General features: G+C 42.4%; 1 protein-coding gene across 3 annotated transcripts in view; it reads left to right on the top strand.

Moving 5' to 3' along the window:
* The window catches only part of LYPD6 (LY6/PLAUR domain containing 6), a 185,696-nt gene that overhangs the window by 145,290 nt on the left and 27,528 nt on the right, over positions 1-12,878 (top strand). For all 3 annotated transcript variants that reach the window (XR_014978946.1, XR_014978945.1, XM_085645606.1), the window contains exon 3: positions 8,845-9,034. Coding sequence is in view for 1 of the 3 variants with exons in the window: in XM_085645606.1 (XP_085501732.1) it covers positions 8,917-9,034 (118 nt within the window). In the remaining 2 variants the exon portion in view is untranslated. The remainder of the gene's footprint in view (positions 1-8,844; positions 9,035-12,878) is intronic.

Genomic DNA, 12,878 nt, shown 5'->3' with positions numbered 1-12,878 from the left:
GGTTGAAACTGATATATTTCCCCCATATAGAAAGAACTTTTTGATCCTATGAAATATTACATTTGTTGGATCATCATCAATCCTAGAGGTAAGAATTTCACCCTCTTGAATGGGCCTTCAAATTCCTGTGAACTAGGAGTTGGTGTAGCACAAATTTCAGAATGAAGTGCAGTACTGTTTTCACATTGAAAGGTTGTTCCTCATGTGTAATTGCTTCATGCATCTTACAAAGGATTTTGATATGACCATGTTGTGCCACTAAAAGTTGCATTCTGGAGCCTATGTAGGCAATGACAAGCTAATCACTAAGAACCAAGTTAGCACAATGAGAGTAGACATGATCACTGTGGTAAGCCGCTGGTTGCATGCAAGGTATTGAAGAATGTGTCTGAGGTGATGAAGGGGGAAAGGCTCCATGCCCCACTGAGACCACCCGGATTTCATTAGCTATTCAATTTTTCAGCTTTTCTTCATGCTTTGTATAGCTGGAAAAACATGGAGCTGGGTAGCTTGTGCGTGATTATATTCAGACGTGCAGAAACATTCCACTTAAAAGGGACTAAAGTTTGCAGATATGCATGAAAAAACAAGTGTGATAGGGCTAAGCCGTGCAGTATCTAATATTTTCATTAACACATACTAACCTGAGAGGTGGTTTGTTCACAGCATAAGAGGTCCGCCAGAAGAAACTGCCATCAGGCTACAGCCTTAGCAATGATAGGCAAGCTGATAGATAGTCTGCTAAACTTGCACGATCAACCTATCGAACACTGCAGACTGTTACAGCAATACAAGGGCAGCAATCTTACCCTGCTTGTTGTCCATTTGTGGGTCATATCGTTGAGACACCCTGACCAACTGCTAGTCTGTTGTGTCTAAATCCCACTTGAAAGTAATTGAAAATACCTTTAATTTCCTTTCTATGTTCTGCTATGCCATTAAAGATTATCCAAAGCAATGCTTTTTGTAATTCTTTTTCCTAAAATGTCCTTGCATTTTTTTCCCTTTCTTTATCTTAAAATGTTATTGAAATGTTCTTCTATGCCCACTCGTCTAGAGCAAAATACTGTACTGCTTGATTGTCTTCTCTTTGATAATTATCCTATCTACTTTGTGTCCTACCTGTACCCTTTAACTGTAAAAAGCAGGTGCACAATATGCTAGATATTTTTCTGTATTGAACCCTAATGTATACTTTGCACATATATTAGCATAAACCAAAGGCAGGTTTGGTAGAGCGTACTTTTTATGTATTCATTTCCTTCTTTGTCACCAGTGGTATTTGTTTTGCAATCCCAGCCCACTTCTGCTCTCAGAACCCAGCTATACCCACTGTCACTCATTGACTTGCCTTTGACCCTGTTCAGCATTATGATGCTTTTCAGTGAGGTTCACACTGTACAAATACCACATACATTACTACATACATACCTTTCTGATACCTCGGATTGGTTTCACTGCATCATCTGTAGGTTTGCATCTGCTTTAGAGCCAGGGTGTTTTAATTTGCCAATGATAGTGTCCATACCTAATTGCTATGTTGATGGCTGTTAACCTTGAAAGACAAAGTGATAGAAAATCAAACTTCATGCCTCTTTCCAAGGGTCAGATTTATGAAGGTGTTCCTCAATATTAGACTATCATCAGCCAACAAAATGGCCCTGGTATACCAGTGGATTTATATAGGTTTATGTCCTTCTTATGACTGTCCTGTCAGGGTAGTTTTAAGCAAGTGAAGACCATATAAATCATTCCCATAGTTCTATGTCATAGCAATTTTGGAAATTTAAGCACCAGGGTAGTTTCTGAGGTGGTAGATAGCAGTGGCCGAGGTGGGTGGTATCAAAGGGGCACAACGTGACAATACTTTTTTAATTTAAGAGAAACAGTTCCCCTACTTTTTGTGAAAAGACAACTATCCTGGGATGGTTAATTCTGAGAGTTGAAATGCTTCAGCTGAAGTGTAAAGCAGGGAGTCTCCTGTGCTGTGAAGATGAGGGACGGGCAGGCAGTTAAGCCTTCTCGCCAGGGTGCCTACTTACCTGTAAGAAAATTAAATGTGCACAAGTGGTTATTCTCCAAATGTAAAGCGTGCCTGGAAGCCGATATTGGCTTAAATTGATGGAATTACGTAAAGTTTCCTGCTGACACAGATTTGTTCTTGTTGTGTGGTATTGCAAGGGAGTTACCAGCTGAGCCGGTAAGTGTGTGCTTTAAAAAGGCAGTTATAAACAAATCGCAATATATACATTCTGGGTATTACTAAAATCTATGGGGCAGATTTATAAGCCCTGTGCGTCACTTTTGCTCCACCGTTGCGTAACTTTTGTGACGCAGCGGCGGCGCAAAGCCAGCACCATGCTGCGGCAGATTTACAACGTGACACATCTAGGAAGATGCGTCACGTTGTAAAGCTTGCGCCACATGTGGGCGTACCTTCACAGGGGGGGGGGGGGGTTCCGGCGCAGGAACGCCTCCGAAAAGTGGCTGAGTGAAATCTACAAGATTTCACTCAGTCACTTTTCCGGCCATGCTGCGTCAAATCCCTGCGCCTGAAGCAGGCGTAAGGATTGACGCAGCATTGTACCGATAGGGCACCCCCGAGCCTTGCTGGAGCTGCATCGCGCTTGCGACGCAACTCCAGCAATGCACCGCCCTTCCGCCATCAGATGCGTCACACATCTGTTTATCCTTGCGCCACGATGCGCTGCATTGTAAATGCGGCGCATCTATTGTGGCGCAAGGGTAAACTTGCGTGACACATCTTCCCTGGCGCATCCATGCTTATTTGCAGGGATGCGCCAGGGAACATAAATCTGCCCCCTATGTTTTGGCAGCACTTTTTTATCTTAAACCTTTTTGTGCATGCCGTAGTAGCTTATCTTATTCTGTGTGTAATGCAAGTTTAAAATAATGACATATATTCACAGTGGTTTCTGTCACAGACTGGGACCTCGTAGCACTGAACATAGGTCAATGTTCTCCACTGCACCAACCAGGATTCAATTCTGTGGCTCTCTGGTTACAGACAGTCCTCTGCAGTGCATTCACTAGGGTGACCAACCGTCCGTAAATTTCACGGACAGTCCTTAATTTCGGCCGTCTGTCCGTTGTCCGTGAAGGATTCTTTAACGGACGCCATTTGTCCGTAATTTTAACCGGGCACCGGTCGCACCACCCTAAAGCCGGCACAGCTTCCACCCACCTCCCTGCTTGACTCCGATGCTGTTGAGGTCGGGTGTAACAGACTCGATGCAGTACCAGAGCTCAGATCCCCAGCAGCATTGGAGAGGCACAGCAGGATGGCTACCCTCACACCTTCAGCCCTTGATGAGGTGTTAAGAGGTGCTTGAAGGTGACTGAGAGGGAGGGGCTGCAGCGTCAGGAGTGGGGGCATCTATTCACATGCAAACAGCCCTGAATGCATCATGTTTCTGCAATGTAAAGGGGTCTCACACATTCTTTTTCTGCCCAGGGCCCCAAACATCCTAGAACCGGCCCTGATTACACCGAGGCAGCACGTGGTTCTCTTCACAGAACCTAATCACTGTCACTAAATTGTAAGCAAACCTCAGTTCTGCAAACATGCAGTCTATAATGTAATAAAATAAAGAAATGGCACAATTGCACCCACACTGATTAACAAAGTATGGAGGACAATCAGTTAAATCAGTTCTCTTGGAGTATCTCCTTTAAGTACTGTACATCACAGTGGGGGATGGCAAAACTAACATTTTGGAAAGAGAACCTGTCTTCTCCTTGTCTTGTCCAGGAGGGGGTGAGGAGCCCTACCCCACCCTGGAAGAGGCCAAGATGATACTAGAATACTGCATGCCCACCCCTGTGCCCACCCTGGTGGATCCTGTTCCCCCTCCTGCGATGGCTCCTGCCCCCCCAGTGATGGCTCCTGTCCCCCCATGTGGTGGCTCCTGTCCCCCCCCCCACCTGTGATGGCTCCTGTCCCCCTTGCGTTGGATCCTGTCTCCGCCCTGGGTGGCTTCTGTCCCAGTCCTGGAATGGCTCCTGCGGCAAGGGTGAAGTTCTTGATGGGCCTCTACTCGAAAAGGTTCAGCTCAAAATTAATATGAAAAGGTGGGCGAGTGAGTAAGTGATGGGATGGGTGGATGGCTGGATGAATTAGTGAAAGGGTAAATGGATGAATGAAAGATTGAATAGATGGATAATGAGAGAGGATGGATGGACTGATGAGTGAGTGGAAGGATGGATGAGGGAAAAGGTAAATAGCTGGATGTATGGGTGGAAGGGTAGCTGGATGGGTAAAAGGGTGGATGTATGAGTGAAAGGATGGATGAGTGAAAAGGTGGATGATGAGTGAGTGGGTGGATGGATGAGTGAAATGATGGATGGATTGATGTATTGATAAGTGCAAGGGTGAATGGATGGACGGATGAGTGAAAGGGTGGATGTAAGGATGAATGAGTTAGTGAAAGGGAGGGTAGATGGACAAAAGGAAGAATAGATGAGTGAAGGAGTGAAAGGATAAATGGATGAGAGAAAGGATGGATGAGTGATAGGGTCAATGGATGGATTCATGAGTGGATGAGTAGGTGGATGGGTGGGTGGATGGAAGGAAGGATGGCTAAGTGAAAGGGTCGATGGAGAGAGAAAGGGAGGATGGATGGATGACTGAAAGGGTGGATGGGTGGAAGGATGAGGGACTGGATGGATGAATGAGTAAGTGAAAGGATGGCTGGATGGGTGAAAGGGTAAATGGCTGGATGGATGGGTAGAAGAGTGGATGGATGAGTGTACAGATGGATAGGGTGAAAGGGTGGATGGATGGATAATGGATAGATGAGTGAAAGGATGGATGAAGGGATGGATGAAGGGATGGATGAGTGAAATGATAGATGGAAGGATACATGATGGATAGGTTTGCAAATGGTTGAATGTTTGGATATGGCTGGGCTTACTTATATACTATTGCGCGACTTCCTTTGTCCTGAAGTTTTGTCCTGAATTTTGATCTCCTGTCCTGAATTTGTGTCCTGAATTTTGACCCTTTGTCCTGAATTTTGACACTCACCGTCCTGAATTTGCACCAATGCCAGTTGGTCACCCTAGCATTCACTAATAGAGGTTTTATAATGTAGAACAGTACTTTTCCCACTGATTGGCTTAAGTTGTATTTATTTTTCATTTAAACCGTGCCTTATTTTATATGTAGTCACCTGAAGGTGAAAGACCGAATAAAGTTACAGATTTATTTCTTGCAACCACGCCTTTGACCCCTGCCCCACGCTCACTCACCCCGCCCCCTTTGCCCGCAGCCTCCCAGCACTTCGACCACTGGTAGATAGTCCCATTGTTATCAAACAAGAGCATATCTTGGAAGACAATTGAAATGTACTCCAAAGAGAGCGACAGAAATGAATTAACATGTGACAGCTGGCAGAGGTGCAGATGGAGCAGCCGGCTTTTGGGGCGGTTAAGCTCGTGTTATTTTTAGGACACACATGTGCATAGCACAAAATGCGCGTGTCGTTTATCATAGTAAGCTGTCTTGTTAACAGTCAATGCAATGATGGAGTCCGCATGAACAGGACACTCCTCCCTGCACAACCCCCCCTTCTCTGCTCCCCTAAGAAAAGAATGTTCATCGTTCAGAGTGAGCTAAAGACGTCAGTGGGGCCACCACAGTGTAAGTTACAGACAGTGAGGTACATATGCATTGACAGCTCAGCTGTGAGTGTATTTTCTATATGCTGACTTCCTCTTAAAATGAATTGTATTTGCTTTTACACCAGTTGGTGTTTTCACAGGCAGTCGCTCGTAAATCTCGATCAGTGCAATCGTGACATTATTATTTTCCTTTCACGTGCATGAACGTATGTTTTATGGGAATCCGTTTTAAATGCCACAGCAGTGGTATCATAACGGGTTCACGCCGCTCCATGCAATATGTACAGTTAAACAGCAGCATCCGCGCAGCAAAAGTATCGAGTCAGAAAGATACGACATGGTACGATGAAGCAATAAGAGACAAAACAACCACCTTATCTTTGAGCAAGGCCACCAGACGCAACAGGAGCTGAGATAATAAAAAGCGGGCGAGCAGAAGGAAAGGATGGGAATGTCTGTCAAGCATGAACGACAAAAAAAAAGAAGGAACGCAAAAGAGGAGGTTCTATGGGATCGAGGAAGAGGCGCTATAAATCTTACTACAAAAACAACGACAAAACGCGACATACCTTTAAAATAATATATAAATAGATTCACCTATTGAGCCAGCCTTGTTTACGATGAAAAGTTTGCTTTTTAATTTTTTCAGAGTTTTCATGGCGTGCTGCAACTTGGAATGTACCATGTGATAAATTATAACATTGTGTACTTGGGGGTGTATTAATAAAAGAGAAGGGAATGACTCCTGCTTCTACTACAATCTCATAAAGGAGAAGACATACTATAATAATGTTCTACAGTGTCTCCATAGAGGTGAAACATTACGTTTCTTCAATGGGGAAAAATCCTTTAAGGTAGAGGTTAAAAAAAGAAATGTCAGTCAAAGTAAAGATGTGTAGGATAGATATGGGAGAGTGCAGTGCAGGGCTTTAACCTTATCTCAGTCTGAGGAATACATGTACACAAAAAGAAAGAGATGTGTTTTGAAGCTTCTTCCAAACATGAAGAAGCCTTCTTTTCAATCTCGAACAAAGTGTGCGCGAGCTTGTGATGGCGGAGCGCTGTACATGAAAAGATCTGCAATCAGATCTTTTAATCTTGGACGGTTGGATGGACAGTAGATTCGCATGAGCCTAGTTCAGAAGTTTTGAAGGTAGGTCGAGCTGAGAGAGGCTAGTTAAATTTCTTGGGGCATGGTCGTGGCCAGACTTGTGGCCAAACATACAGAATTAAAGTGAGATCTCTCTTTAATTTGGAGCCAGAAGAGCGATCTATGACCAGGGATGATGCGGTACTTATGCCTTAGACCCGCTAATTCAAGCAGCCTGATTTTGGACCATTTGCACCTTGTCTAGAGAGTCCTTAGAGGCCCCATGAGAATGCTGATACAATGGTTCAGCTTACATCACACCATAAAAGTTATACTTATTCAGGGAATAAGAAGAAGGGGAGGATGCCGTGAATTGAAAACAGATGCTAGGAGCTGCACTTGGTTACTGTGAAAGTGAGATTGTTGTCAGAAATAATACTCAGATTAAGATTCTGTAGAAATGGCATTGGAGGCAGATATATGCTGTCAGGCCAGCCTAATGGGAGAGTTGAGCGATCAACAAAGCCCAGAAGCAGGATTTCTGACTGCTCAAGTAAAGCAGTTATGATGCATTAGGTGAACCCAGATCAGGTTCCTGTTCACTGCTCTGAAATGTACAACTTCAATATTGCTTTCAACGTTTTATTTTTTTTCTTCACAACATTTTATGGTAAAATATACTTATTTTAAGACTCATTATTAAATTGAAACAATTGCAGTTCAGTATTTATAAAATGCTTAAAACCACAGGTGTGCAGATCTAAAGGGTTATCCATACAGGAAGCCATCTTATTACAGCACACTCTATGATTTGTCTTTTCTCTACACACTGATAACAGTTGTTACTTATGGACCTAGAAGACTTACAGATTCAATTCAGATCAGTTACCTTTAGGTCACACTCGCATCTATACAACAGATACCTTAGTCCACTGTGCTATCTTCACAGCTTATGTCAAATATTGTCACCAGGTTCTATGCAGTATCCATCACCATAATATGTGCAGGTGCAGGCAGATTCGCCCTGAAAGTAGCTTTATCTGGCTGTACCTATGCTATCCCCAGCCTTGCTTTGTCTGGGTAATTTAAAGTCAAAGACTGCATAGTAGTCTCTGGACTCACGGTCTCCACTCGAAATGCAACCATGAGGTTCGCTCTCTAAGTCTATCCATGAAGAGCATGCATTGTATACCATTCACACAGTGATCATAAATAAGTAATTGCACAGAGTTGACCCTTCTGACTGCACATGTATTTATAAGATCAAATGCACCAGAGCTATCTTTGTGTGCATGAGGAAATCTATCATTCAAATTTGGAATCTCCACCAAAGCTTTCAAGATAAGCGAAGGTGCAGGAAGCGCCTTCTGTAATGGTAATGTGTTCAAAAGATTTCGACCCTGATTCTGAGTGAGTCAAAAATAATGGTCTATTTACCGCACAGACTTATTACCAATTAGCCAGGGTAAGGCATTTACAAGGTGTGGGAAATAACTCAAATTTTGAGTTTGCCTGGAGAAAGTTAGGGACTACCTGTGGAAACAGGTGCATTCCACATCTACTTACACAAGAACCGGACTTTTTCACACCGTATCCCCTGACAAATCTTAGCAGGTTTGACTTGATGGAATTTTAAAGGAGACATTTGCTGTCTACCACGTAACTCAGAATTCCGACCCCTGAGCAAATTCTGCTCAGCTATCAGTATCGGTCACTGTGTTCAGTATTGTGGCCCTAGACTAAACTTGGCACAATCACTTATTTGCACCAGGTTTTGGTCTCATACTTGGTACATGATCAGGATTATTTGACTTCAAGGGGTCGTCTCAGTGATGTTTACAATAATATATTTGATTGTATCCTATGCAGTTGCTGTCAGATGCACACTTACCTCAGTTCTGGCAAGGGGTGTCAAACTAGAGTTATCTTACCTGAAATACTTAAAATATCGTTTTTAAAAGTGTACCTGATTAAACTACACAGCTGATGGTTGTAGCAATGCCCCTAAGAGTGCATGGTTATATTTATTTCCTATTTTCAGGTGAGGTTTTCTGAGATGGATATTAGGAATGAGCTAATGTAATAATTTAATAATTCCTTTTGCCTTTTAGGTGCCTGTGCTCCTTTGTTTTTAGAAAGAGATTGCTCCTTGGTTACCTGCATGACCGAGGCTGCACTGTGCAATGGAAAAGTGGCCTGCACTGGCCTGGGTCCTTTTGCTGAGTCAAATTGCTGACTGGCTAAAACATGTCCAATCGAGGGATTTCACTGTGAAAGACATCATCTACCTCCATCCTTCAAGTAAGTATGAATTTCAGTGTTCCTGATAAGCAACTTGCCTTAGAACGCGCATTCAAAACTTTTCTTTCCCGTATTGCTACACTTTGTAAGCATACATATTAGTCCACTTTAATTTAAAAGCAACAAATCATCTTGAAACGCAAAGTATAATTTGTGCACTAGGTTAAAAAGCCTAACCTTGACCTGTGTGAAAGCCATTGGGTCTGTTGACTAGGACCTAGTTTAATGTGGCCCAAGAAAACAATAGGGGCCAAATTTGTGGTACGGAAGTGCAGGGGGAGTGATGTAAGTGGGCAACCTCACACCCCACCAAACCACTGGGTCACCATTGGCGGAGCTTCCATTTGCTCTGCCAACAGTAACCCCTGGCCCAGCGGTCCATCTGATAGGACTACTGGTTCTCATGGGGCATTCAAACTAACTGAGGTGTGGGGTAAGCCAAGGAGGGATTGAGGAGGGAGGAGTCTAGAAAGGGTTATTTTGGAGATTATAGTAATAGAATGAGGTTTGGAATGAGTCAGAGAGTTGCGGTAGAGGATATATTGAGAGAGGTATAGGGTGAGACAGAGTCAGGCATTAGAGAGAGTCTCAAAGTTTTTTTTTCTTCCGTTCTACCATAAGAGTAAAGTAATAGGTATATAGATACATAACTACATAGAATGGGTATACATGTATAAGGAACATAATATATCAAGATTTAAAATTGCATTGTATAAACTCCAACTTTCAAGTGTTGCTGTACTTTGAAGGTAAATTATTAGTGCATTTTGATAACTTAATTTGTTTATTATTATTATTTTAATTTTCATTTGATCATTTCCTCAATATTTCAATAGTGAAGCACTTGTAGGTAAAGTAGTTATGATATTTACAAATTGTGCTCCACCATTAAGGTGTACGAGATCAGGATTTTTCAGTCTTGGCTGGGGAGAAACGTTCAACAAAATATTTAGCTCTAAGACACAGTTATGCATTGAATAATTGCCTCTGAATATTTAGGCCCTATTGTAAAGTAAAACTAATTTTTTTTAATTCGCATTAAAAACAACAAAATCTGGAAAAAACAGATTATAAAGATAACTCTCATGTTCATGTGTGTCACATGACGTATTACAGATGAATGAAAAGAGCAAGCCGCTTGTATTGAATTTCTTTATAAGGTAACAGCAGAAGGCGCCAGCCGCATAACTGTTGCCTTTGTGTTTAAAAGCATTATTGCTCTTTGGTCTCAGGCCTTTTACCCCCAACACGCGCCATTTGGGACTTATTAACTTCTCTGATCAGAAGCCAAAGTGGCTTTACTCGCAGCTGTCTCGGCGACTGCTTGAAACATGACTTCATTAGAGAAATGCTTTGAAGTAACAGAGAAGAAAATTCCATATACCGCGCAGGAACCTAAACAATCTTACTTTTCCCCCCTGCGTATCAGATGTGGTATCAGTTAACCATTTACAAGAGGAAGTAATCTAAGAGCTGGAGTCGGACCTTAGTTCCCGAGGAGACCTTCCTTTCATTCCCTTGACGCCATTTCCTCCCCGTGTCAATGGAACCGTTGACTTGTTATGACGTGAGGCATCATGGGATGCGGGCCAGTGGACAGAGGAGTGTTTGACTCGATTACAGGACAGCCTATAGAACGCTTTATTGCATTACTGGGACAGCTTGTCAGCGTTTATTCAACTTATTTCGACATTTGTCAGTTTTAAAGAAAGACATGGAATACATTGTAGAAGCTTTTGACACTTTGCATTTCCAAATATTGTTTTCAATTTGTGGGTGTAAGCTTTGACCTCTTTTTTAATTTGCTGCTCCAAATGTTATTTATTGAAATGCCATAGGCAACAAGGAAACATGCATATACATGGTACAATATGATGCTAATGCCAGCCACTGCAAATTTTAACCCTGACACACACACATACAGATACCTTATGTGATCCAGTCCCTTGACTATAAGTCGCCATATTTTCAAATTTGGACCTGTTTCCACTTATTCTTTGCCATATATTTATACAGAGCAAAGCAAGTGCCTTATACATCTTTGGTCAAGTTGTCTGACATGTTATTGTCCAGCGTGAAAAATGCAGAATCACTTGTTTTGCTGCTTTACAGAAGTGTTAGAAACTTGTGCTTTATCTACTTCAGAGTGGCAAGCCATCCTTTTCTTTCATACTCTTTGATGATATCAGGCCATATGTTAATACACATTTTTCCATAGACACAGAATAGGTTCTTCCCTTTGATACATCTGGCCCATATTGATTTAGAGACTAAGCGCCTTTTTAGCAGGATTACTATTTCTTTACAAATAATCATATGTAATATTTTTTTATTTCTCTAATAATATAAATAGCCATTCCTTAAATGTGACTTTGGTTGCTAGAACCTCTTAAGAAAAATATCAGCCATTTTTTAGCATATCAGAGTTTTATTGGGCCCTTGCAGCTGTATCTGTGCCACAGTTGTTTGGATTTTCGCTTTAGGCTTCCCATGGTATATGGATACATTTGCGGAGTAATTAATTTGGATGCGCCTGGAACATACAACACTAACAGCGAGCTTTTTTTCAAGTTACAATTACTTCCATAATATTTTAAGAGAAGAACATGACCAGCTTTATACATTGCCCAAAGCTTTCTGCAGTGTTCGCAGCAAGGAATTAGAAACCAAAAACGGATTCGTCAAATGAGTTAGTATAGCTGCATGAGACACCAAGAGAGTGACAAGAGTGATCAAGCCATATCCTATTTATGGAATGGCATTGTAGTGTTATGCTCACTTTAAATTATCACTGCAAAAATAAGTGAAATGAGCCCAGTTTAGCTGACACCACCCTGTTCCTGCAACAGTGTCAGCGAGAGCAGCGTGGCTTTCCACAATGTGGATTTCCAGGAGTCGCTACACATTGCTGCGCATGCTTATCGTTAGCCGGTGAGTGTCAAGACAAGGGGTCCAAACCAGCAATTCTGTCCAGCAGTGATCGTGTGGGGCTAGCATTTGTGTCCTTCTTCTACCTCTTGTCTCTTATACTGAGCTATGTTTTCTTTTTCCCTTCTCTCTGTTTCTTGCTCTCTCTCTCAACCTTTATTTGCCTCTTTTATTTATACCTTCCTCCTTTCTTTTTGTTGCTTCTCTACCTCTTGCTCATGATTTAAGGTCCCATGTCTCTTAAACCTATGCTCTCTCGCCTGTTATTTTTAGGTCTCGCCTACCAGATAGTCAAGCTGTCTTGTTGTGAAAGACCTTTTGTGGGCTAACCAAAAACCTATGGTGGGCTTATCGTCAGGTCATTGCTTGCCACAGGTTGGTTTTATTGTCACTCTCTTTTGCTTGTTTCCTATTCAGGGGCATACCTTGTCCTTTCCCTGGAGCAGAGCTTCTTTACCATCCTTTTGATTGGCAGACTTGTAATCTTCCACTACTACTTACTTTTAGGGAATAACTTTTTTTCTTTTTGCATAAGTACTCCATGTGAGTGCATGTGCTTTTCATCTCTATGCCTTGTGTGCTTCTCCCCTGCCAAATACCTGACCACCATTCCCCTTTTTACTCTCTCTTTCATGTGTTGTCCACTCTCTCTCTTGCATGCTTCTCACCCTGCCCTTGTGCTCCGTGTTGCGATCTCCATTATCTGCTTCTTCCTTGCATCCTTGTTGCTCTCTCCCTTGTCTGCTGCTTAATCTCATTCTAATCAACTTCTCCCGCTGCCAAACAGTATGTTCTTTCCATCATGCATTTCTCCCCTGCCTACTCGTTGCTCTCTCGCTCATGTGCTGCTTTTCCTCCACTCACTCCCCCACCCGGTCCTCCATTCCACCTCCACTCCATGCTCCTTTTTTTCATA

This window comes from Triturus cristatus, chromosome 3_1, assembly GCF_964204655.1.
Source record: "Triturus cristatus chromosome 3_1, aTriCri1.1, whole genome shotgun sequence".
NCBI lineage: Eukaryota > Metazoa > Chordata > Amphibia > Caudata > Salamandridae > Triturus > Triturus cristatus.
The sequence above is the reverse complement of the archived record's forward strand: the minus strand, read 5'-3'. Positions and strand labels throughout refer to the sequence as shown.